The sequence below is a fragment of the Sinocyclocheilus grahami genome, unplaced genomic scaffold (assembly GCF_001515645.1).
Source record: "Sinocyclocheilus grahami isolate Dianchi unplaced genomic scaffold, SAMN03320097.WGS_v1.1 scaffold350.1, whole genome shotgun sequence".
Classification (NCBI taxonomy): Eukaryota; Metazoa; Chordata; class Actinopteri; order Cypriniformes; family Cyprinidae; genus Sinocyclocheilus; species Sinocyclocheilus grahami.
This window is the reverse complement of record NW_015505529.1, coordinates 1,286,376-1,308,946: the sequence shown is the minus strand read 5'-3', so window position 1 is coordinate 1,308,946 and position 22,571 is coordinate 1,286,376. Positions and strand designations below refer to the sequence as shown.

The window sequence follows — 22,571 nt, the reverse complement described above, 5'->3', positions numbered from 1 at the left end:
GTTAAAAAGGATAGAGCCAAGAACTTTGCCTTCACTAGGCTTCTAGAACTATCGAGATTTAGAGAGAATGTGTTACTCTCTCTCGAAAGATGCAGGGGGACTGGGTCTGTGTATCCGCTACTTTAGCAGAGATTTAGAGGCTTCGTTTAGTTGATTGCTCCCACTTTTTATTTGTGCTGCCGGGATTTCCTGTTTTCCATATAAATGTTGCTCATTGTTCTTATCTAACTGTCCTGCATTCATCAGTCCTTTCCTACTCCCTAAGCTTTTTTGGTCACACTTTATTTTAAGGTCCAATTCTCGCTATTAACAAACCATTAACTATGACTTTTGCCTTAAACTCCTAATTTGCTGCTTATTAGTTAGTAAGGTAGTTTTTAAGTTTAGGTATTGGGTAGGTTAGGAATGTAAAATATGGTCATGTGGAATATGTGGTACTAATAAACAGCCAATATGTTAATAATGGGCATGCTGATAAGCAACTAGTTAATAGTGATAATTTGTCCCTATACTAAAGTGTTACCTTTTTTTTTACTAGTCTGTGACACCTTTATCTCCCAGTAGTAGCTTCAGGCCTTTATGTTTGTTTTTATAAATTGTCAACCAACTTCTCTCATGTCCTTAGACGACAGGTCTTGCAGGTTCATCTGTCCCCTGGTCTTCATCAGTTGGGCTGGGTGAGCTGGCAACTAGCCCTCTGTCTGTTGTTCATCTTCATTGTTGTATACTTCAGCATCTGGAAAGGGGTCAAGACCTCCGGCAAGGTAAGATATACAGGAAACCTCAAAGAAAAAGGACTGCCAACTTTGAGCTAAAACTGATTATCAGCAGCTTCTTCATGACTCTCTCTGGCAGGTAGTGTGGGTGACGGCTACCTTTCCGTACCTGGTGCTGCTGATCCTGTTGATAAGAGGGGCCACCCTGCCGGGAGCATGGAGAGGAGTGGTCTTCTACCTGAAACCTGATTGGAGCAAACTTTTAACCACTACAGTGAGTGGCAACTAAATCAACCATTCTGAATCCTAAGATATTGCACAATCCATGTTGGTTGCTGTCCCTTTTCCCCTATAACACATCTTTCCTGCCATCTGTCAGGTATGATATGGATGAATGAAAATCTTTACAGACAAATCACTCCATCTGTGTTTTTTCAGGTTTGGCTTGATGCAGCTGCACAGATCTTCTTCTCTCTGGGTCCAGGCTTTGGTGTTCTCCTGGCCTTTGCCAGCTACAATCCCTTTCATAACAACTGCTACAAGTACACCTGGCTCACATTTATACTGCTGTCATTTTCTATTATCTGCACTAAGGTTCTGTTATCACAAACTTGAGCTTAAAATGTGAACTTTAGTCACAGTTTATTCCCTGCATCTTTTTGCATGCATTTCTATGCAGGTTTGACGTTGGCCTAATCCTAAGTATTACACTTTGGCACATAACTCTTCCAGCATTGTTCAGGCCATAGCAAAAATGATACCATGAATCATTAGATTTGTTGAGGAAAGGAGTGCTATTACTTCTCTAAGCAACCTTATTTATGATAAAACTTTAAAAAAATTTCTCGACTTATCTGAGAACCAGAATATGATAGAGACTTGGAAGTGGACTCTGTTGACTTGGTGCTGTAAGAAACCAGGAACCTTTCTTAAAACCATAGCAATGCCTGAAATCACCCACAACACTTTTTCGCAATTGCCAGCTTTCTAAAAATCTAGTTTTTATTTTCTATTATGCCTTTTCTCTGTCCCTCCCTGTTTAAGCTATTTATCTTTTTACCATTTTTCTTTTTGCTCAAATCTTTATATCTCTCTTTGAATTGCAGAGATGCATTGGTCACAAGCTCAGTGAACTGTTTGACCAGTTTCCTGTCAGGCTTTGTGATCTTCACTGTGCTGGGCTACATGGCAGAGATGCGCCAACAACGTGTGGAGACTGTAGCTAAAGATGCTGGTAAGCACCTCATTTCATTTCTACCGAATTTCTTTATTCTTGCTTTATGGCACCATTTCCATTCAATTAAGTACCAATTAAAGAATTTTGAATATCAGTTAATATCAATTGCAAATCATTGCATTGGAACTACAATGTGATATGGCTGTTTACACTAAAATGACATTTGATTTACCTGTCCTGATTGGATGCATGTGTTCTAAGGTCCCAGTCTGCTCTTCATCATCTATGCTGAGGCTATTGCCAATATGCCGGCTGCTACGTTCTTCGCCATCATATTCTTCCTCATGATAATTATGCTGGGGCTGGATAGCACGGTCAGTCTTTCTTGCTTTCTTGAAATACTAGCCAATCAATTCTCTCTTAATGAATTAGATTTTTCCCTCTGTTTACTCAGCTTATTGTTTCTGAATTTAGTCAAATGTATTGTCTACAGTGTTTCATTTCATTAGGTCTTCAGCGTGCATAGTTAACCCATTCCTGTCCTTATGCTGACCACACACACAATCAACCCTAGTAAAAAAGTATACATTTAAAATACATTTATTTCATACTAAGCATAGTTCAAATCTATTTACATATTTATTGACATATTGCTTGGGACTTACTGATATACAAATTTGAATTCAGCTTTATTTGGAGTACTACTTGTGCACAATACATACTACTTAATATTAAGCCTAATATGTGTTCTAATGTCACTATTTATGATTGTGTGATCTTTGAATAATATTGTCTTTAAATGCAAGACCTAAAAACTGTACCTAAAGTATACTTGCAGTAGTTGTACTTTAGCACAATCAAACAGTATATCTTTAGTTGGACTTCAGCACTACTTCCGCAGAATTAAAGTGTATTAATTACAAAATTAGTTGTTCCAGTTTAGCAGACTTTAAGTATATCAAAAGTACAATTGCAGGGTATTTTTATGAAGTACATAAATATATAAATGTATTTGTAGTATACTAGCATGAAATAAATGTATTTCAAATACATTTTAAAATCAGCATAGGAAATAAACAAATTACAAGCATGGATAAATATAAATATTTTCAGGTAAGTATAACAGTTACAGAAATCGAATAATCAAATGTAAAATTTCACAGCATAGTCTTCACTGTATAAACTAAATCTAATAAATCTGTGTTAAAGCTACAAAAGTGATTTTTCTTTGTGTTTTGTTGTCTGATTAACATTCATAACACAGAAAGCCTCAGGAACATTAAACTGCTGTAACCCAATATACTATTACACATCCATTTTCTTTCTCAATCGTTTCCCTTCACCTAAGCCATAAGCAACTGCGTTTACAAGGATACTTGCAGAGCACAGTAGGCTATTTCAGGCACAAATAGACGCAGAAGTGAACTGAATTCATTGTTCACGTGCATCTGCGTGACTCTCACTGTGTCTACACCGGACGCTAGCGGCGCGGCGCGACAAAATACAATGAACCCATTATAATCAGTGATGCTGTTTACACTTTTACTCTTTATGATGTACTGACACAAAGTTCAAATGATTGGCAACGGTCGGGTTGTCGCGTCCAGTGTAGACAGACTTTGGGGCCGTTCACATGTCGCGCCTAAAAACGCGTGGGAAAACGCCAGTCGTGCCGCTTTCTCCTTTCCAACGCGCTCGGCAGCTTGCGCTTTAGTGGCGTCTGCTGTTGATAAGCGACCGTGACCTGCGCTCTCCGCGACGACGCGGAAGTTTCAACAAAGGATTAATGGATTTCCAGCACTGAAAATCGTGTGCAGTAGCTCTGCTACTAAATGTATTTAAAATGGGTATCTCTGTACAGCTGTCGCATCCGGTGTAGACACCGTGTCTGTGTGTGAGCACAGAAAACAATCAGTATAAATATAACGATCAGTCGCCTATACTAAACATCGCGATATCGATGCTGAAGCGATATATCGTGCAGCCCTAATTTTAGTATATTTATTTTTTACTAGGGAAGTCATGTCAGGAATGGCTTAATTCAGTCTGCTAATGATATAACTCTATATGTAGTCTATTTCTGTTTAATTATAATGTCAAAATCCACTGAGTGCTGTATTTACCTTAAGGAGCATTATTTGAATGAATTCCTGTACAAGTTCAATGGGTCCTTGACCTACTTTTCTATCATCCCATGCCTCTCTTTTGTGTGTTTGCACACTACAGTTTGCAGGTCTGGAAGGGGTAATTACAGCCATGTTGGATGAGTTCCCCCACCTGTTGGCCAGGAGGAGAGAATGGTTTGTGCTCGGCCTTGTGTGTGTCTGTTATTTGGGCGCCCTCTCCACTCTTACCTACGTAAGTCTAACAGCACAGCTAACAAAAATTTAGTTTTGCTTTGGGGGATTTTCCTTCAGTTCTAATAGGCTTTAAATACTGTCCGGAATTTTACCAAAATAACATGCCATTTTCCAAAGTGTGCACATTAATTATTCCTTTTAATACTGAAGCAATGTGTTTGTAGGGAGGTGCGTTTGTTGTTAAACTATTTGAGGAGTATGCCACAGGCCCTGCTGTTATCACCGTGGTCTTCCTTGAGGTCATTGCTGTTTCCTGGTTCTATGGTATGTATTGGATTGCAGCTTAAGCATTCATAATATAACTTTAATCAGTTTTGACTGTGCTGCTGGTCTGAATCCATGCTGGTTTGATGAAGCAAACAAACTCCTACGTAGTTTCTTAATGAATTGTCTAGACAAGATAGACCCTTAGAGGCTTTGGGCTGGAACCAGAAAATGTATGCTTTTGAAATGTCAATTTTTGTTCCTCAACTCCCACAAAACTTCAAAATAAAAATTCTAAACGTTACTGCTGAACTTCCTAGCATTTATATTTCTTTATTTTGGATTGTGCATCCTTTAGCCTAATTCCCGAGAGTCAATGAAAATGTAATTTTTAGTCACTACTGCAGGGAGAGAAGTCATAATGTCGAACTATAAAACTGTTTAGCTACTTCTGTCACTTTATACTCTGCTGTTGTCCATCTGTTCTTTCTTATTCAACTACCGTCTATAATTCTCAAGATTTTATCATGTACCTCAATAGTTTCGTAATCCGATATGCTGCTTCAGGCAATGTGCACTAAGTCTGTTTGAAAAATACATGCAGGGACGACACGTTTCTGCAACGACGTGCAGCTGATGCTTGGCTTTGCTCCTGGTGTGTTTTGGAGGGTCTGCTGGGTAGCCATCTGTCCCTGCTTCCTATTGGTCAGTCTATTACATTACATTTATGCATTTTGCGACATACCAAAACAACTTACAATGCATTCAAAGTATGTTTTATCAGTTCATGCATTCCCTTCATACCCATGATTTGATATACTATGCTGTCTGAGTTACAGTAACCCAGTCCAGAAAGTGCATTTACATGCAAATACACTGAAAGGGACAATTGGCCCAAAAATGAAAATTCTGTCATAATTTTCTCATGTATGACTTTCTTACCAAACAGGTTTGGAACAACATGAGGTTGAGTAAATGATGACAGCATTTTCATTTTGGGCTGAACTATCCCCAAACATTTATGACGTTTGTTATCTGTTGCCAGATCTCAGCATGTCAGAAATGCAAATACAGTTTTGTTATTTTTCTCATTGTTTCATGTCTGTAGTTCATTATTGGGAGTTTCCTGGCATTCCCTCCCGAGGTGAGGCTGTTTGACTACCTGTACCCTTTCTGGACCACAGTTCTCGGCTACTGTATTGGAGTCTCCTCCTTCATCTGTGTGCCTTCTTACATGGTCTACCTTCTAGTCACCACCAAAGGGACCTTCAAACAGGTGAGCCTAGACAGATGAAAACATCAAAACACATACATTACTGTATCTTGTCAGGTCTAATAAGTGAGCCAGATATAATAACGACACCTAAACACATTACAGCAGCACAAACGCAATTATGCTGCAACGTATCAGCTTGATAACGTTGTACATTTTCTCTGTTTGAGACGTGAAGATAGACATCAAAGGGCGTCAAGGCACATGGCTGTCAGTCACTGTATACATCCATGAGTGTGTGTGCTTTAGTCACAGGATGTTTGTTTGGCAGATGATGAAAAATGACACAAGGTTAACCTTTGTTAAATCTGTGATGTAACTACCAGTGCCTTTGGCATGTCAGGTTTGGGGTGAGTAATTATGTGCCTCATAAAGGAGAGTTTTAGCCCACAGCTGTTGCAAGAGTTGCAACATATTACTGTTGTTTAATCTCCTTTTCTTTGTAGTTGAGCTGTTCGACTTACTGTAACACCCTCCTGTAGCTTAAATGTTTTCACAGTTTTCACCACTCTCACTGCTTACTCCTGTAGCGTCTGCTAAAGAGCATTACACCTGAGGCTCCGGGGTCCAGCGGCCCTCAGAGAGACACAATTGTCATCACCAACGCCGTGTGACACATTTCCTCTTGTGCTGGACATGTAGCACAAACGCAGGGGACCCGTGTCTCCTGTAAGGGCCTCGACTGACCTCCCTTCACACCTCACCCCAGAGGAGTCTGCTACCTGTATTGTGTGACGGTGAGGCCAGGCCTCCGAATACAGCCATTGTTTTATTCTTAGTCTAGCCATCCATGTGTGACCACTGTCAGTGCTCATATGAATTACTGACTGCCGTAGCAAGTTCTTGAGTTTGTGTTTTGTCCTTCCGTTGTTAATTTTAGATCTCCATAAACAGTTTATATATATATATATATATATGGCTCGTGTACACTAACGTTGAAAAGTTGGGGGTCAGTAAGATTCCTTTTTTTTTTCTTTTTACTTTTAGTCAGCAAGGATACATTAACTAATCAAAGGTGACAGTAAAAATCTTTACATTGTTACAAAAGATTATTTCATGTAAATGCTGTTCTTTTGAACCTTCTATTCATCAAAAAATCCTGAAAAAAAATCACTGTTTACACAACCTTTTTCAACATTGATAATAGGAAATATTTCTTAAGCAGCAAATCAGCATATAAGATTGATATCTGAATCTCCCCTACCCCAAACGTATATCTGTTTAGTGAAGTTTGGGATAAGAACAGGAATGGACGCACAAGTGGTTCATTTTACTTTATGAAAATCTAAAATTTATATAGATTGCTTTTCTAAAATATTTATTTTTCCTTAAATAGTAACTAAATACATAAAGATTGTTATATTGTGGTTTTGTGACCAATTTCAGGTATATTTTTCATTTATTCATTTATATAAGGCCAAAAATTATTTTGTTTCTTTATTGTCATTATAGAAATTTGTAAGTATGACTTAAAAGAAGCTGCTTGTGGATTAGGGACTGAATCCATCACTAATTGTGAATATATATTTTTATTTTGTTAAATATTTGTTAAATAGTTTTTTATTTTACATTTCAGATGTGGAAAGTGTAAAAGTAGGAATGTAACAATGTTTTTTATGAGACAAGCAAGGGCCCAAATCATAATTTTTTTTACGTTTTTTTGCACAGGTGTGTATGTGTGTGTGAGTGGATATGTGTGTATGTGTGCGTCTTTGACCACCATGCCCGTATATATGTAACAGATATTAAGTGTTTAGCCTACTTTTGGCAGATATGTACCAATTGTTAGGCATATGTGTATTTATTTGTGGGACATTTGTGGCATTTCATTCACATAATGCTTATTTTGTTTATTTGCAACTGGAACTCTTTGTCTGCCTACCCAGTTACCATTTACAAGAATGGGACCAAATATTCAGGACTGGGGGGGACCAAATGTAAAAGTCTAAGAAAAAAAAACAATATTGGTCGACGACTAGCATGTTCCTCAGTGTTAACGGGGGGCTTTGGCATTTATTTTTTACATATTTCTTTATGTGAGTTACACTAAGTAGCAGAAACCAAATACTAATGTGCTTGTTACAAATGCTTCAGCCTTGATCCTCGAGACTTTTTTCATGAAAAAAAGTGGGACTGGACATCTAAGTATGTGTACTTTGTGAATCTTGCTGTTCGTATGGTCTGGCGTTCTGTGCTGATTCGTTGAATTTGTAGAGTGGGCAAATGTGAGGACGTCGATTTCTCTGTCGAACTGACATGTGTGAGCTGTACTTCGAGGTAGAGAAGTAATAAGCCATGGTCAGTTCAGTCTGTGTGTGTGTGTGTGTGTGTGTGTGTGTGTGTGCATGCCGTAGACGTGAGTCTATATTGTGCATCTGTGTGTGTGAGTGTGTGTGCTTCAGTCCAGTGCTGACCTATCCTCTTCTTTCGCAGCAGAATTTCTTATTCTATCAAAGTATTGAAAATCTATTGTACATTATAAAGTCTAAATTTGATCTATGTATGTATGTATAGGACAAATACATATATGAATTATTAGAGATAAAATAAAGGTATATGTATTAATAATGGATGTGTGTCTTTATTGTGTTTATGATACAAAATAGGGATCTGTCTGACTGATATTCCTGGATGATTTCAGTGGGCTATTTTAACTTTCAAAGTGATTTCAACAAATCATAAATATACACTATTCAGAAATGAATTATTCAGATTTTTTAAGCAAGGATGCATTTAAATTGATCAAAAGTGACAGTAAAGACATTTAAACTGGTATAAACGATTTCGATTTAAAATAAATTGTTCTTTTGAACTTTGTTCAGCAAAGAGTAAGAGTAAAAAAAGAATATTTTTTTTTACAAAAAAATATTAAGTAGCACAGATCTGATAATAATAAGAAATGTTTCTTCAGCATATTAAAATTATTTCTAAAGGAGCATGTGACATTGAAGACTGATGCTGAAAATTCAGCTTTGCCATCACAGGCAAAACACTTAATTTAAATTGTAATAATATTTCACAATATTGCAATATTGTTTTTACTGTAGTTTTGATCAAATAAATGCAGCCCTGGTGAGTATGAGACCTTTCAAAATCATAAAAAAATATTACCCACCCCACACATGTATATGATAATTTAAAAAAATATTTTTTTACTGAATTTGATTACAGTTGAATCACGTCTAACTCTCCCTTGAGCTAATTCATGTGTATTCCCTCTCTCCCATCTTTAGAAAACCCATTTATCGCACACTCCTCCCAGAGAGTCTGTTATCAGGTGGGTTTGGGCGTAGATAAATGAGGTCTTGCTCACAGATGTTCTAAGGAGCAGATTGCACACATATGCACACACTGGTCCACAGAGGAGTCAGAGCTTCTCATTGTATTAACATGAGCTGTCAGTCACGTACCTCCTCACTCTTTTCCCTAAAGGAGAGGCTTTCCACATAGTGAACTACAAGATGATTTTCTGGTTTTAAAGATACATTATCAAACCATTGGAAATAATCCAGCTGCATTTGTCTTAAATGATACATTTCTTTCTCATAACTGGGTTCAAATAAGTTTCATGATGAAATTACTTTCCTTTGGGTGTGTAGAGTTATAATATCCTTAATGGACTGAATGTCTTGCTAAATTTGAACCATACTATCAAGTTAATAGGGTCCATTTGGATTGTTGTCTTTCATAATAATAATAATCATCATTATCATCAGCATAATTTGTGTTGTAATTATAATCCAGCTGCATTATGAAATATTTCATTCTCATATCTGGGTTCAAATATGCTTTGTGCTGAAATTACTTTCCTTTTGGTGTGTTGTAAATGGTTATAATATTCTTAATGGACTAAATGTCTTGCTAAGTTAACAAAGTTAATAGGGTCCATTTGGATTGCTTTCTTTCATAATAATAACAATAATCATCATCAATATCATCATCATTATCATCATCATTATCATCATCATAATTTGTATTGTTAAAATAAACTTTGTTTAATATTTAAATATAAAGAATAAATATACATTATAAATATTCCAGGAACATATTTTTAAAAGAAAACAAACTTTTATTCAGCAAGGACACATGGCAGTAAAGACTTTTATAATGTTACAAAAGATTTCTATTCTGCTGAAAATTAATTTTGCCATCACAGAAATAAATGACTTAGAAAATATATTATTTAAAAATATCTTAAAATATTAAACAGCTATTTTATTGTTTCACAATTAAATATGTATTATTAATAATATATTTAGAATTTTTAACAAAAGACCTTAAGCTATGACGATGTATCTTTTTATTTGGGATAATTATTTGGAAGTCATATATTGAGCCAATATTTTATTGTCAATTTACACAGTATTTCAAAATACAAAGTTTTCCTAGACCCCATAAGCCATTTTATTTCGTTTTTATGAATGATTGTGAGATATGAGAATTACATTCTCATATGTAAGTTCAGACATTTGACAATGAAAGCATTCTCTTTCAATTTTGTAAATGAGTATACAATGATGATATCTATTATATAATTCATGGTGATTTAAATTGCATTGACAATCTTGAATGATACTGGGCCTATACTGATTCAAATTTCTGTTTTCGGTACATTGACAGTCACATGCATCTCAAATTCTGGTATTGCAACAAGAGCCATGTGACAAACAGTAATGTTGAGTTTCTGTCATCAAGGACTAATCTATACAGTACATTGCATGTAAACGCTGGGCCTCTGAACCCAGAGACTGAACAAACACTCTTCTGCTCTCACACAAGCTGAACTCAGATACATACCGTGTTGAGTTACAGCTTTCACACGATGTGAACTGCAATGCAAGGTCCCTTCAGGATTTTTTTTTTACTCAAAGATGTTAACAATAATCAAGTTGTACAACCATACAATGTATATACCATAGTTTTGGGCAGAAGCTATATCTGAATATTCTAAAGCTCAGTAACAAATTCTAGAAATTACAGAGTAATGAGGGGTGTCAGTCACGTAATCCTCCTCTCTCTTTCTCTTTCTCTCTCTGTTTTTCATTCTGGCAATTTCCTATGAGTCCCTGCGCTCTTCTGGGGATGGGAACCTCCTGTCAGTTTTATCAGACTGGAGGATCTATATTAAACACCCTGTCACATCTCCCTCTCTCCCCTGCAATGATCACACCATCTCTTTATCTGCCCGTCTGCTCTCACACGCCTACTCTGCTCATATTTTTGCTTTACTGATTTGTTTGGTGTTTTGTAAGCCTATCATTTTGACCCTTCACACTGATATTAGCTCAAGAAAGTTCACTTTCTCAGTTGTATGTTCATCTCACTTAGACTACACTATTGACAAAGGTCACTTAAAAGCAGGGTACAGTAATTAAGGTTTGAAAATTCAAAAGAAGTCAAAATGAAAAGGGTTGGGGTTCTTTAAATTATTATTTAAGATATGTTTAACTGAAATTATACAAGAAGTTTTACCAGCAAGTAAATTTATTGTTTATTTATACATTTATATTTACATTTACCGACAGAAAAATACAGTAATATAGGTCTCTTTACACAGCTAAGCTAAGGCTGCTCTGTGCCTGCTCAAAATTCTGTCTAAAGATGTAATGCAGAATAAAAGCCAGACTAAATTATACCTGCTATAAACCACCTCGGCCCCTAGTATTATAGTATACAGTTGTAATTACTGTGTAAATGCATTTATGCCACCTCTGAGCAGCATTAAACAGTCTGTGTGAAAACACTTAAATGCCACTTCAGATGCACTTCTATGCCACCTTTGCAGTGTGAATTTGACATAACAGCAATAGAAATTGCATTTAACTGAGAAAGTAATCATAACAACAGCAGACCTTCCGAGCACTTTGCGTTATCGATCATTAGCAACAAAACAAAAATTCAAATAGGCTAAAAATAAATAAACTCACTGCTATATTTTGACACTTTATTATAGATTTAGATCAACATTTTTGAATCTCTTTTCCACCTCAGACAAAATAAATTAATAAATATTTAGCATAATTGCTACCTTAGATTGTTTTACACTTTATACTATTTTAAATGGTTACATTAATTGTTTCACTCTGAGGCAAAAATGGGTTTGCAGTTCCTCAAGGAACACGTAAAATGTCTTAACGACCCGACGCCTATAAAGTCACTGTAAAATTTGTATACTTCTCTGAAGCTATTCATACAAAAATGATCAACTCAAGACAAAGTGCTGTAACCATTTAGTGGAAATTGAAAACACCCAGCTTAACGAATGGCAGCACACACACGTTAGGCCTACATCATGGACTTAAGATGCTGGTTTTAATAGTTGCATTCTGAACAAGTTAAGTTCTTGTTTTATTTAGTATTTTAGTGATCCTTACAAAAGCAGGCAGAATATGAAAGCTATGTTGCCTTGGAAAATGTAATGGAGAGATCACATCATACCTCATAAACTTCACAGGCAGTTCTAACCTGTGCCAAAGAGGTTATAAAGGTGTGACGAACAAACAGCAAATGAGAAACACGTTCTAAGAATGTCAGAGCAACATGTAGCCTAGGTTTAATTAGCAAAATCAGATTCCATATAGTGGGCTGAAAATTAATAGTGCACATTTAATCTCAAACGTGTGGTTTAATTATTGTAACTCATTACAATCCATGTAGCCTACTTTATATGTTTTCTTTTTATATAAACGTGTAGTATTTTCTGTTATTGAAACCCACCTGTGATATAATATGTTTTCTTCTCTACCTGTTTGTAATAGCTCCTTGAATCCTGGTATTTCTCTCCTCCTCTTCCTGTGTTCTGTCTGTCACCCAGCCTCCCTAGCTTTGCACTGCCACTTGCTGATCTGGGTGATATGTTGCCTTGCAGACAGGAAATGAAACCGTTCATTCCTCCCCAGTTGCAGCCCCTTTATCAAAAGCAACTGGGTTTCTTCATTGCAGCCCACTGCCTAATGAACTCATTTTGTGCGCATAGAATGCCTTCTTATCTCAACAAATACACACACGCACACCCTTTCCATCTTCTCCTTTCCCTGATTCTCAATACACTGTTAGTATGATTGTTTTGGTAACACTTTACAATAAGGTTCATTAGTTAACTACATTAGTTAACATGAACTAATAATGAACTGCACGTATACAGTGTTAATCTTGTTAACATTAGTTAATGCACTGTGAACTAACATGAACATCTGTATTTTTATTAACTAACGTTAGCGTAGATTAGTAAATACAGTAACAAATGTATTGCTCATGGTTAGTTCATGTTAGTTACTATATTAACTAATGTTTAACTAATGAACCTTATTGTAAAGTGTTACCATTGTTTTCATAATGCTCAGAACTTTAACTTCCACCCACCTTCTTTATAGCCTTAAGCGCTGAGAGTAAAGACATAGGCTACAAACTAAAAGGTGGGAGGGGGAGATGATGGTGGTATCTCTGATGTCAAAAGTTAACATGCAAGTCTGGATAAATTGGAACATAAACTGATTAAGATCAAATATTGTATAATTTTTTTAAATTTCATTTCACAACTGTTGCTCTGTTATCGTCTAGGCAGTGGCGCCATCTGGTGGAGTTAGTTTGATAGGCACAAACACATATGCTATTATCACTTTTCATTACCTTCTCAAGTTAATTAATTTCATACATGCCAATTAATTAGTCTTTATAAAATTGAAAGCATCCTCTCTGACTTTTCTGACTGTGAAATAATAAAAAATCACTTATATTGTAATAAAATAAAATATTAATAAAATATTTTCTCCGACAGAAGTTGATGTCACAGTGGAGAACTTGCATTATAAAAAAGTCTTCACAATGAAATTAGCTGATAATTTAGGGAGATATTTTCACACTTCCTCGTTCCAGTTGGATACGAATACCAAAAAGATTATTTAGCTTACTATGAGCCGAAAACAATAAATTCAAATCCATCGTGTGAGTTTCTCTATGCAAGAACAGTCAACCAAACTCAGAATTCACAAAGTGCTGCCACCTATCGGCTATGTCTGCACTTGTCCTGATGGCTTTACAGAAATAATGACAAGTAGATGTAGAAAAGTAACAAAATAAACACACAACAAATAAATACAAAATGCACATCTTGCAATCTAGTTTTATAATTTTGTTTGATTTGATCGTTTCTTGGATTTGTAAACTTTAACAATCACGTGACTTCCAGCAGGAGGGACTTTGCGTGGCTTCTTCTGAACAAGAGTTCCCCTCAGTCCGTCGAAGTAGAAGATGAAATCTCCTGTAAAATCATGGACCGACTTGCGAGCGTCATTGGACAACAACATATAGGTAAACAAAAGCAGACACCGTGTTTTGTCGTGATAATAACAGAAAAACGTTTTAACAATCACAGACGCTCTGAGACGCACTTCTTCTGTCTTTTGTCATCCTCGTGACTGCTCGCGTATCATTAGCGTTCGAACCCGAATCAGCGTTCTAAGAACGCATATTTATTTAATGATATTGTGCAAACTCATCTTAAAATAGTTAAAGAGTAAATTCCTCCACAGGTCTGACGGTGGGATTGAGTTTGATGATCATCGTCGTGATTGTCGTCCTTGCGGCGGTTGTTTACACTCCACCGGGCGCTACAACGCGCTGCTTGAGAAGAAGCAGGAGTGAAGAACACCTCTCCCTGACTGCTAACAGAATTTCATGACTGCTAACAGAAACACGTGAACTTTATGGATCTCAGTGTTGGACCCACTATGGGAACATTTTAGCCCTTTAGAAAAATGACCTCCAAACAAATCACAGTTTCCAAAGACATGGAAATGTAATAAAATGTTAAAAGTCGTTGATATTTCTAAAATGAATGTCTCTGTTCCGATGTTCTGCATGGAAGCATTTAGTTGGCCTTCATTATGAAGAATTCTAAGGCCATTTTTTGTTCACAAGTATGATGATGTAGGGCTTACATCTCTAAATTTGTATACCTGTCATACAAATGTAAATCCTCCCCAGCAGTCTCTTTAAAATTATGTTTAAAAAATACTTATTAGGAATAACTGGAAAAGCCATGGAAATTAATTGCCGAGAAAATTATGGGAACCCTGTATATTAATTGTGTCCCTATTGAACTACCACTAAAGAATATTTTAAACTAGAGCTTTGTATACTTTCTCCAATTGTTACACATTTCTATTAAATGGTATATAATTAAAATGTGTATAGCCTACTTTGTCATGTTGATTTAATAGTTTAGCCAAGAACATGAGCTCAATACCTAGGCTACTCCTTAATCGGGTTAGACGCCATATTGAATTTAAGGTGGATGAAAATGGGGCTGTGAGGTCTTTGCAATGGCACGAACTGTATAAAGGTCCTTAGGCTGTGAAATTTTGAGATGGTCCTTACTGCAGAACACAAGATCCAGAGGGCGAGGTTGGATCCAGATCCAGCTCCTCCCAACTTACATTTCCTTAAACCTACCTGTCTCCATCCCCTGATCCCTAAACCCATCTCCACCCCTACACCTACCATCTCCAGGATGGATCTTGTGTACTGCAGTGAGGGGCTGCTGGAAATTTTCACAACTGTTTTATGGAGTTTTCAATTACTGAAAGCTTTTTTTTTTCTCAGAAAGACGTTTCGTCAGCTACAATCCATTCACAGCAATCCAAGTACAATCCATTGAACGCACTGTACTTCTATCCGCCACAGTCTCATTTTCATTCTTGCCAAAAATGAAATATGGCACTACCCTGACTGGTCTATTACACTCTTAACTGTATCACAGGAACTACAATGGCTGCAATTCCAGTAGACATCCATTAGATGGACTAGTGCTCTGTGGAAAGGACGAGAGTCTGTGCTACTGCATATTTAGTTTTCATTTAGGCAACTAAATGCTGCTGCTGCTACCTTTTATTTGCTTTCACATGGTGGACACTGTGATTATTGTGCTTTTCCTAGGTCATTCTGACATAGAAGAGTTCTCAACTGAGATTAAACAGGATTTTTACACCATTAGGACTGATATCACAAAATGATAAAGTGAGTGTTCAGTGCTACTCAGTATGTTCACTGCATCTGAACACATTTAGGTGGTTCAGCTTTATTTAGATTTCACTTTTTTACCATAATATATATTTCTGCTGTGTGAAAGAGCATTACAATTCTGTGAATCCTCAAAGAGCAGTTTTTCTTGTTCCACCCCTCCAACCCCCCTTTCACTGTCACCGAGGCAAGCTCTCAGAGTCAAACTTTAAATAAAAGACACTGCTGTTCATCTGTCTGTCTTAAAATCAGTAGTCGGTGTCCCCTAATCTCAATCTTATCTTCCCTGCTCTCCCTGCTAATCCACAGAGAGACAGAGATATGGTCACTGACAGATGCAGACAGCGTCATGCATATGATAACAGACAGAATGTGAGACGTGTCCATGCAGTAAAACAATATTTACATGGAGACACAGGAAACAATGGCTCACTGTTTCCTCATATATTGTGGCTGTTTTTTGTTTGTTTGTTTTTTAAAACTCGTGGTGTGATTTTAACTGTAGGAAATATGAGGAATAGTGATGCATTAAATAACCAATAAGACGTTCGACCAATGAAAGCAATAATGTTGTGAGATGAATCCATTAATCAATGTCAAAACACCCACAAAATACAAAATAATTTGTTTTTTACCCCTCTTTCTCGTTCCCCTATATTGCGGTGTCTCATTGCTTATCAGTATGTTTTGTATCTCCGGCTGAGTGCTTGTTTTCTCTGACAGAATGAGTCTGCATTGATTGTAGGCTGTGTTTTTTTCCCACAATCTCTCTAAAACACCAGCATGTTATATCTGCTGGGATGAAATGGGGGATGGAGCTCAGAGTGGATGAGGGTTTTCAATAATCTGTAACCCAGATATTTTAAAGGATTTGATGAATTTTTCCTACATACCCACCAGAGATGCTAATATTCGGAGGAAAATCTCGGCTAAATTGGTTTGCAGTAGTCTAGTATTTCTAAATAGGAAAAAGAAAGCTATTGGATAAAACAATGAGCTCTAGACTTATGATCAAGCCCTGGAAATAGCACCCTCCTCCGTACATATGCAATCATATGACACATGGGTGACAGGGCGCTCTCACCAGCTGCCGTCTGGCTGTGGAATTCTTTACCCATTTCAGCCAGGGGTTTCACGAATGCTGCCATTTTCAGAAGACTATTTAAACCTCCCAGGCTTTAACATGATAGTGTGTGTCTGTGCATTTTTTGTGCTGTATTGTTTTATGACTGGCTGCTCACTCACTTCTTTTATCACATCCTTTATTTCTTCTTGTATTCTTGAAATTATCGATTTTTGCAGCACACTGACAAAAAAAAGCAATTATAAAAAATATAGTTATTTTGTTACTTTATTGTTTTTATATGTACTTTTGTATATTATAGATATTTGAAAACAATCTTTCAGCTAAAAATAAATAGCCTTTCCTATAAAATTTATTTCATTTGTGCAGCACACTGACAAAAAATAAGCAGATACAAATATTATTAATTATGGCTGGTGTTCTGTATATATTATTTTAGACATTTGAAAACAATCATCAGCTAAATAAATAGGCTAAATAAATATCAGCTCAGTTAAATTCTCCTTCATCAACACCGTATATGTCTGAATTTGAATGTCAAACTCGTTTTCAATTAAAGGCACAATATGTAAGATTTTTTTATTAAAATATCCAAAAACCACTAGAACAGTGTTATATATTTTGTTGACGTGTGTACTTACATTATCCCAAATGTTTTGAAGAATGTTTAAATCCAGAGAAATAAGCAATTTTAACTAGTGACACGGACCGTGTCCATAGTGTCATTGTGTCGCCTGCCAATGATGTCATAACCCCTCGATTTCCGGTTTTGTTTTGTAGAAAACATGGAAACACCAAAGACGCTTTAATATGTTGTGCATTTAAATAGACCGGTGACGACTGCACAGAGTAGCATTATAACAGAACTTTCGAATATGATAAAACAGCGCTGCTTTCCCCCCACATACTACGCCTTTGTCTATTTGTTTATTTTGAAAATTACATATTGTGCCTTTAAAAGCCAGTTTTAATTATAATAATTTATGCATTTCGACTTACAGTGCATTCAGGCTATACAGTTTTTACCAGTATGTGTGGGAATATGTATGTCCCTGGGAATTGAACCTACGACCTTCTGCGCTGCTTACAGAATGCTCTACCGCAGAGCCACAGGAACACTTTTAGTTCAGTTCTCTTTAGTTGTGTAATTGCCATGTGGAACCCAGGAGACTGTGAAAGACTGGCAGCTGATAAACACCCTTCCTCTTCTTTGAGTGACACAAATGTGTGGTGTTTGTAGTGTTGTCATCAGTTAACTTGACTGCATGGGGAACAGGTTCCCCAGCTTAATGAGTATGATTAGGGACTGACTGCAGCTCTCTCTGAAACATGACCTTAGCATCAGTCATCTAGGAGCGGATTGTTTACTGTCACCTTGAACACAGCTTTCTTAATGTTGGACTGAAGAAGGTAAGAAGGTATCACTTAGAGTCCAAAGGATTTAAATGAAGCTTTGAATAGTGTTCAAATGAGATTAAATATTAGATTAGATGAAGGTATTCTGTTTTAGATCAGTTGACCGATAATATGGACATGACAGTTTTAGGTTAAGTATTTTAGGTTCATTGTTATATAAGGGGGAATGTATATTTAATAAAATAAAAGCTGCATGTCTCAAACTTTGATGTAATATTTCACATGTTTGTCTGCTATGAAGTAATGTAGCTCAGAAATAAACAAAAGCTTAAAAGTAGCACAGAAATACATACTGGGTTGGGCTGAAACAATAAAAGCAAAGTGTGCATACATTATGTATAAACTTTGATTCAAAATACATTAATGTACATATCTGTCTGTTACAACTCATTTCATTTTTACAACACTCCCTGTTCCCCCAGTAGGCTAATTATAAAATAATGAAGAGAAAATTGTTTCTCATAGTTTTATTCAGCTGGCACAGAAAAAAAAGGTCAATTATGACGTTATTTCCATGGCAACGCATCATTTAAAAGAATTCCGAGAGAGATCAGATAACCAACAGGAGAGGTATGACGCCTCTGTTTGACAGCTGGTACGCATCGCGCATGCGCACAGCAAACAGAAGTGAGCGACCTCGAAGACGCACATCTTCCTATGTGCGACGGCACCCAATGTTGTGAGTTTGGCCGCTACCTTCTCTTACATCTTGTGTTCCTGGACCTTGAATGGCGCTGGTCACCGTACAGCGCTCGCCAACCCCTAGTACAACCTCTAGTCCATGCGTGTCGGTGAGTTTCTTATCCGTTTCTCCAGTTTGGTTCTACTTATTAAAGGATTTTATTCATGTCCGAGCTATAGCGGCAGCTAGGGTGTTTACTCAGTCTGCGCATGCGCAAAAACGTTACCGAGCTTATCGGTGGTTGACATGCAACTAGCCGCTTTGTTCTCTTTAAACGTTCGTAATTTAATGCTTGATATTTTGAATGTTATTTTAAAATCACTAAAACTTTACTTCTTTAAAGTTGGCGAGTTATTAGGTAGGAAAAGCGGTCGTTTTTTTGTAGTTTGGTAAGATAGTTTTGTTAGCTAGTTGCTAGCTGCTGATCTGCAGTAAGTTACATATTCAGTGACATTCAGAAACTGTATTGTACTGCACTGTCATTCTGTTGCATTTGATTAATATAGTTAGATCGATTATTAAATAATGGAGACGTTTCTTAGTTAAACCTGAAATATGGTGAAAGCACACAAAATACGTAGATTTAATGTTACATTCCTAAAACTACACAGATATCTGGGATATGTGTCACTTCACTGGGTGCCTCAGTTGGGGTTAAAGTTTGTACTTTTTGTACAAATGTGTGGATGCTTTGGCCTAATCCAGTAGCGCAAACTCTATATTTTTCTCATAAACTTGCAATCTGATAAAGTAGCCCAGCCCTATGGTTTCATACCACTTCCTAATTTCTCCGAAATGCCTCAAGGTTTTCTCACAAACTCGCGGTCACTATATTAACAAGATTTGTGGTTCAACAAGCATGTGTCATACACATGTAATGTTTGTCTGTGTTGCACAGATTGACCATGAGTTGCCACATCTTTTGCTTGTGTTCCTGTTGACAACTCAAAGAGATGCAGTGTAATGAGCTTTTATGCGAAATTGATTTATGCTTTGAGAGTTCTATCAATAAAGTGATTGTAAGTTTATATGTCTTACAGCCACTATTTTGATATCTGGACAACACTGACTGTTCAGTTGAATACGTTTGCTGATGTAAAGGGGGAGATGGTGCATGAAAAGTGGGTTAGTTCTGTAAAGCCCATGTTAAGTTTTGTCACATCTTATGGTGCACAATGAGGAATTTTCAGTGACAGACTCTCCCCATGGCATGAGATTCTGATATTTAAGCCCTGCAGCCCAGTTCTGTACCCCAAATTGTCCTTTTTTCAATTTAGATATGGGACCTAGTTCTTTTTTATTAATATTATTATTATCATCTTTGTTTAAGGTTAGTTACTTTGCATAAGTTAATGCATTAGCATAAGGGTTAGTACTACACGGTATCAGTCAAAGCTGTGGAGACATTGGTATTGTATTTTGTAACTTTTTTTATTGTGGTGGTAGATGCTGTGGGTTGTATATGTTGTCCTATTGTCTTGTTGTTGTTTTTTTTGGGGCTTTGAGTCTGTAATAAAGATTTATTGATTTGCAGATATACTGTACACTACATATACTTCTTCATAAAGTGGCTATTTGAAGCAGTATAAAATGCCGCAATACACCCTTAAAATATAAGTTTGCTACACTGTTGTCAACTGACAGTTTTAAATCGCTTAATTCAGTGAGTGTTGTACAGTTATCATCTTAGAAATAAAAGCTTTATTTTTAAATAAACTCTTGTTTATTAAGTCTGACATGTGAAATAATGTTCAGAAAAAATCTAATCTTTGCATATGTTTTTCTTAAGTATCATATTTTATGATATGGTGGGAGAACATAAAGCTCAAACTTGAAAAGAAAAAATAAACACCTCAGTTTTATTTAGAGAGCCAATCTACACAAAAATATTACATTTGGTTCAGTTGCTGATATTTATATAGCCAACAAGTATGATGAAATTCTGATAGTGTGTAATGTAAGTAAATTAGATCTTTATAACAGTATAGCAAACTACTTGCATTAAATTATCCCAAATATGATGCAGTCTCTGAACCAACAGTGAGTCAGATGAGGTTGTAATCAGGGTTGATATTGGGTAGGATACATACTGCAAAAATGATATGAGTGCTATTTTGAAATGGCTTTTTGCTTAAGTAAACCCCATGATAAATCCATATTATGCACAGTGTATTGCATAGTACTGATGCAATTACAAATAATATGGTAGTATGCTGTTCTGAACATACTGTAAGTATATTCAAGCTGTCAACTGAAAGCTGTGATAAATTTAATCAAGTGTTTTATTGTTTGCTTTGAGTCCTAAAATTGAGACAACCTGCCTCAACAAATTCACCTTAAGATAGGCTGACCTTAAGTCTTAAGTCCATATCTGGGTTAGCACCAGGCAATGTAAAGGCCGCAACCAAATAAGAAAATTAGGTTATGTGAGTGAAATGAGCTACTTTCCCCCCCATTACCAGCTGCCCATCATGTGACCCCATTGAGGCATCCATGTGAGTCATCTTGTGAGATGCCTCAAGGTTTTCCAGACAAAGTCCTCAGTGAACCTATCCCAGCGGACCTTATTAGTATGCCAAGCTTGACGTCGGTTGTGATGCGTGTCCGCATGCAAACTTGACATGGTGTGAGCTGGTATTTGGTTATCAAATTAGCCAGTTTCTTAAATAAATGGAAAGAGTTACATTGTTGTACATTTTCATATTACTAGGGCAATATACTTTGTCACAGACACCTTGAGTTCATGGCACTGCAGTGCAGCTTATCTCACACTGTTGTTTGCTGTCTCAGCATATTTTTGTCAATAGCATATGGTGATTTATATTCTGACTTGTGCCTGCTACGTCTTATTTACCATAAGCAGAGTTGTTGAAGCGCTGGGTTGGCTGCCTGATCCCTGAGAAAAAGTACACTGGGATTGGTATTACTGAGACAGGCATCATGGATTAAACCTAGGGCCTTTGTGAGCAGAGGAAGCCTGAAGCTTTGCAGTAATCACACATCTACTTGTGAATTTTGTGTGTGTGTGTATGTCTGTTTGGCTTAGCTAGGAAATATGAGTGAGAAGGTTTAGTTTTGAAAGATAACAATCACTGGAAGATGGGGATGTGTGAGCTGCTTGCACGATAAGCAGGCTTGACTTGTCATTATTAAGTAGACAAAAGATTCTCTTCCGTAATGAGACTGCAGATGGAGAAGGCGTTTTGAATAAACATCCCCTATATTTTGTTTGGTAATTAGGTGTTTGTGGAGTGCCTGTGCACATCTTTATGTTGGCCCTCACCTATGCTTATTTTATTCACAATTAAGTATACTACCATTCAAAAGTTTGGAATCACTAAATTTTTTTAAAGTTATTTTATTATAGTGCTGTCAAATGATTAATCGCAATTAATCACATCCAAAATAAGTTTTTGTTTACATAATATATGTATGTGTACTGTCTATATTTATTATTTATATATAAAGACACACACACATACAGTATATATTTTGAACATATTTACATGTGTATATACATTTATATTCTTATATATAAATATTTAAAGGTGACATATGAAAATCTGACTTTTCCAGGTTTTAAAGGGGTCCTATTAATATGCTCTTTTACAAAGTCTTGATTTTGTTTTGGGGGTGTAC

General features: G+C 36.5%; 1 protein-coding gene and 2 long non-coding RNA genes across 5 annotated transcripts in view; 1 reads left to right on the top strand and 2 right to left on the bottom strand.

The window, feature by feature from the left end:
* The window catches only part of LOC107548586 (sodium-dependent serotonin transporter-like), a 17,207-nt gene extending 10,522 nt beyond the window's left edge, over nt 1-6,685 (top strand). For all 3 annotated transcript variants that reach the window (XM_016229331.1, XM_016229332.1, XM_016229330.1), the window contains exons 5-14: nt 626-764; nt 856-990; nt 1,155-1,258; nt 1,823-1,950; nt 2,155-2,267; nt 4,120-4,251; nt 4,418-4,517; nt 5,062-5,162; nt 5,566-5,733; nt 6,261-6,685. In XM_016229331.1, coding sequence (XP_016084817.1) covers nt 626-764; nt 856-990; nt 1,155-1,258; nt 1,823-1,950; nt 2,155-2,267; nt 4,120-4,251; nt 4,418-4,517; nt 5,062-5,162; nt 5,566-5,733; nt 6,261-6,344 — 1,204 coding nt within the window. In that variant the 3' untranslated portion in view covers nt 6,345-6,685. The remainder of the gene's footprint in view (nt 1-625; nt 765-855; nt 991-1,154; nt 1,259-1,822; nt 1,951-2,154; nt 2,268-4,119; nt 4,252-4,417; nt 4,518-5,061; nt 5,163-5,565; nt 5,734-6,260) is intronic.
* On the bottom strand, nt 666-4,092 carry LOC107548588 (uncharacterized). The gene is made up of 3 exons (XR_001604479.1): nt 4,017-4,092; nt 886-961; nt 666-736 (listed from the first exon to the last, which is right to left on the bottom strand). It is a non-coding gene; the product is annotated as an uncharacterized lncRNA (long non-coding RNA).
* The window catches only part of LOC107548587 (uncharacterized), a 21,904-nt gene continuing 5,006 nt past the window's right edge, over nt 5,674-22,571 (bottom strand). The window contains exons 3-4 of the long non-coding RNA XR_001604478.1: nt 21,284-21,290; nt 5,674-5,739 (exon numbers count right to left, since the gene is read on the bottom strand). This is a non-coding gene — a long non-coding RNA (uncharacterized lncRNA). The remainder of the gene's footprint in view (nt 5,740-21,283; nt 21,291-22,571) is intronic.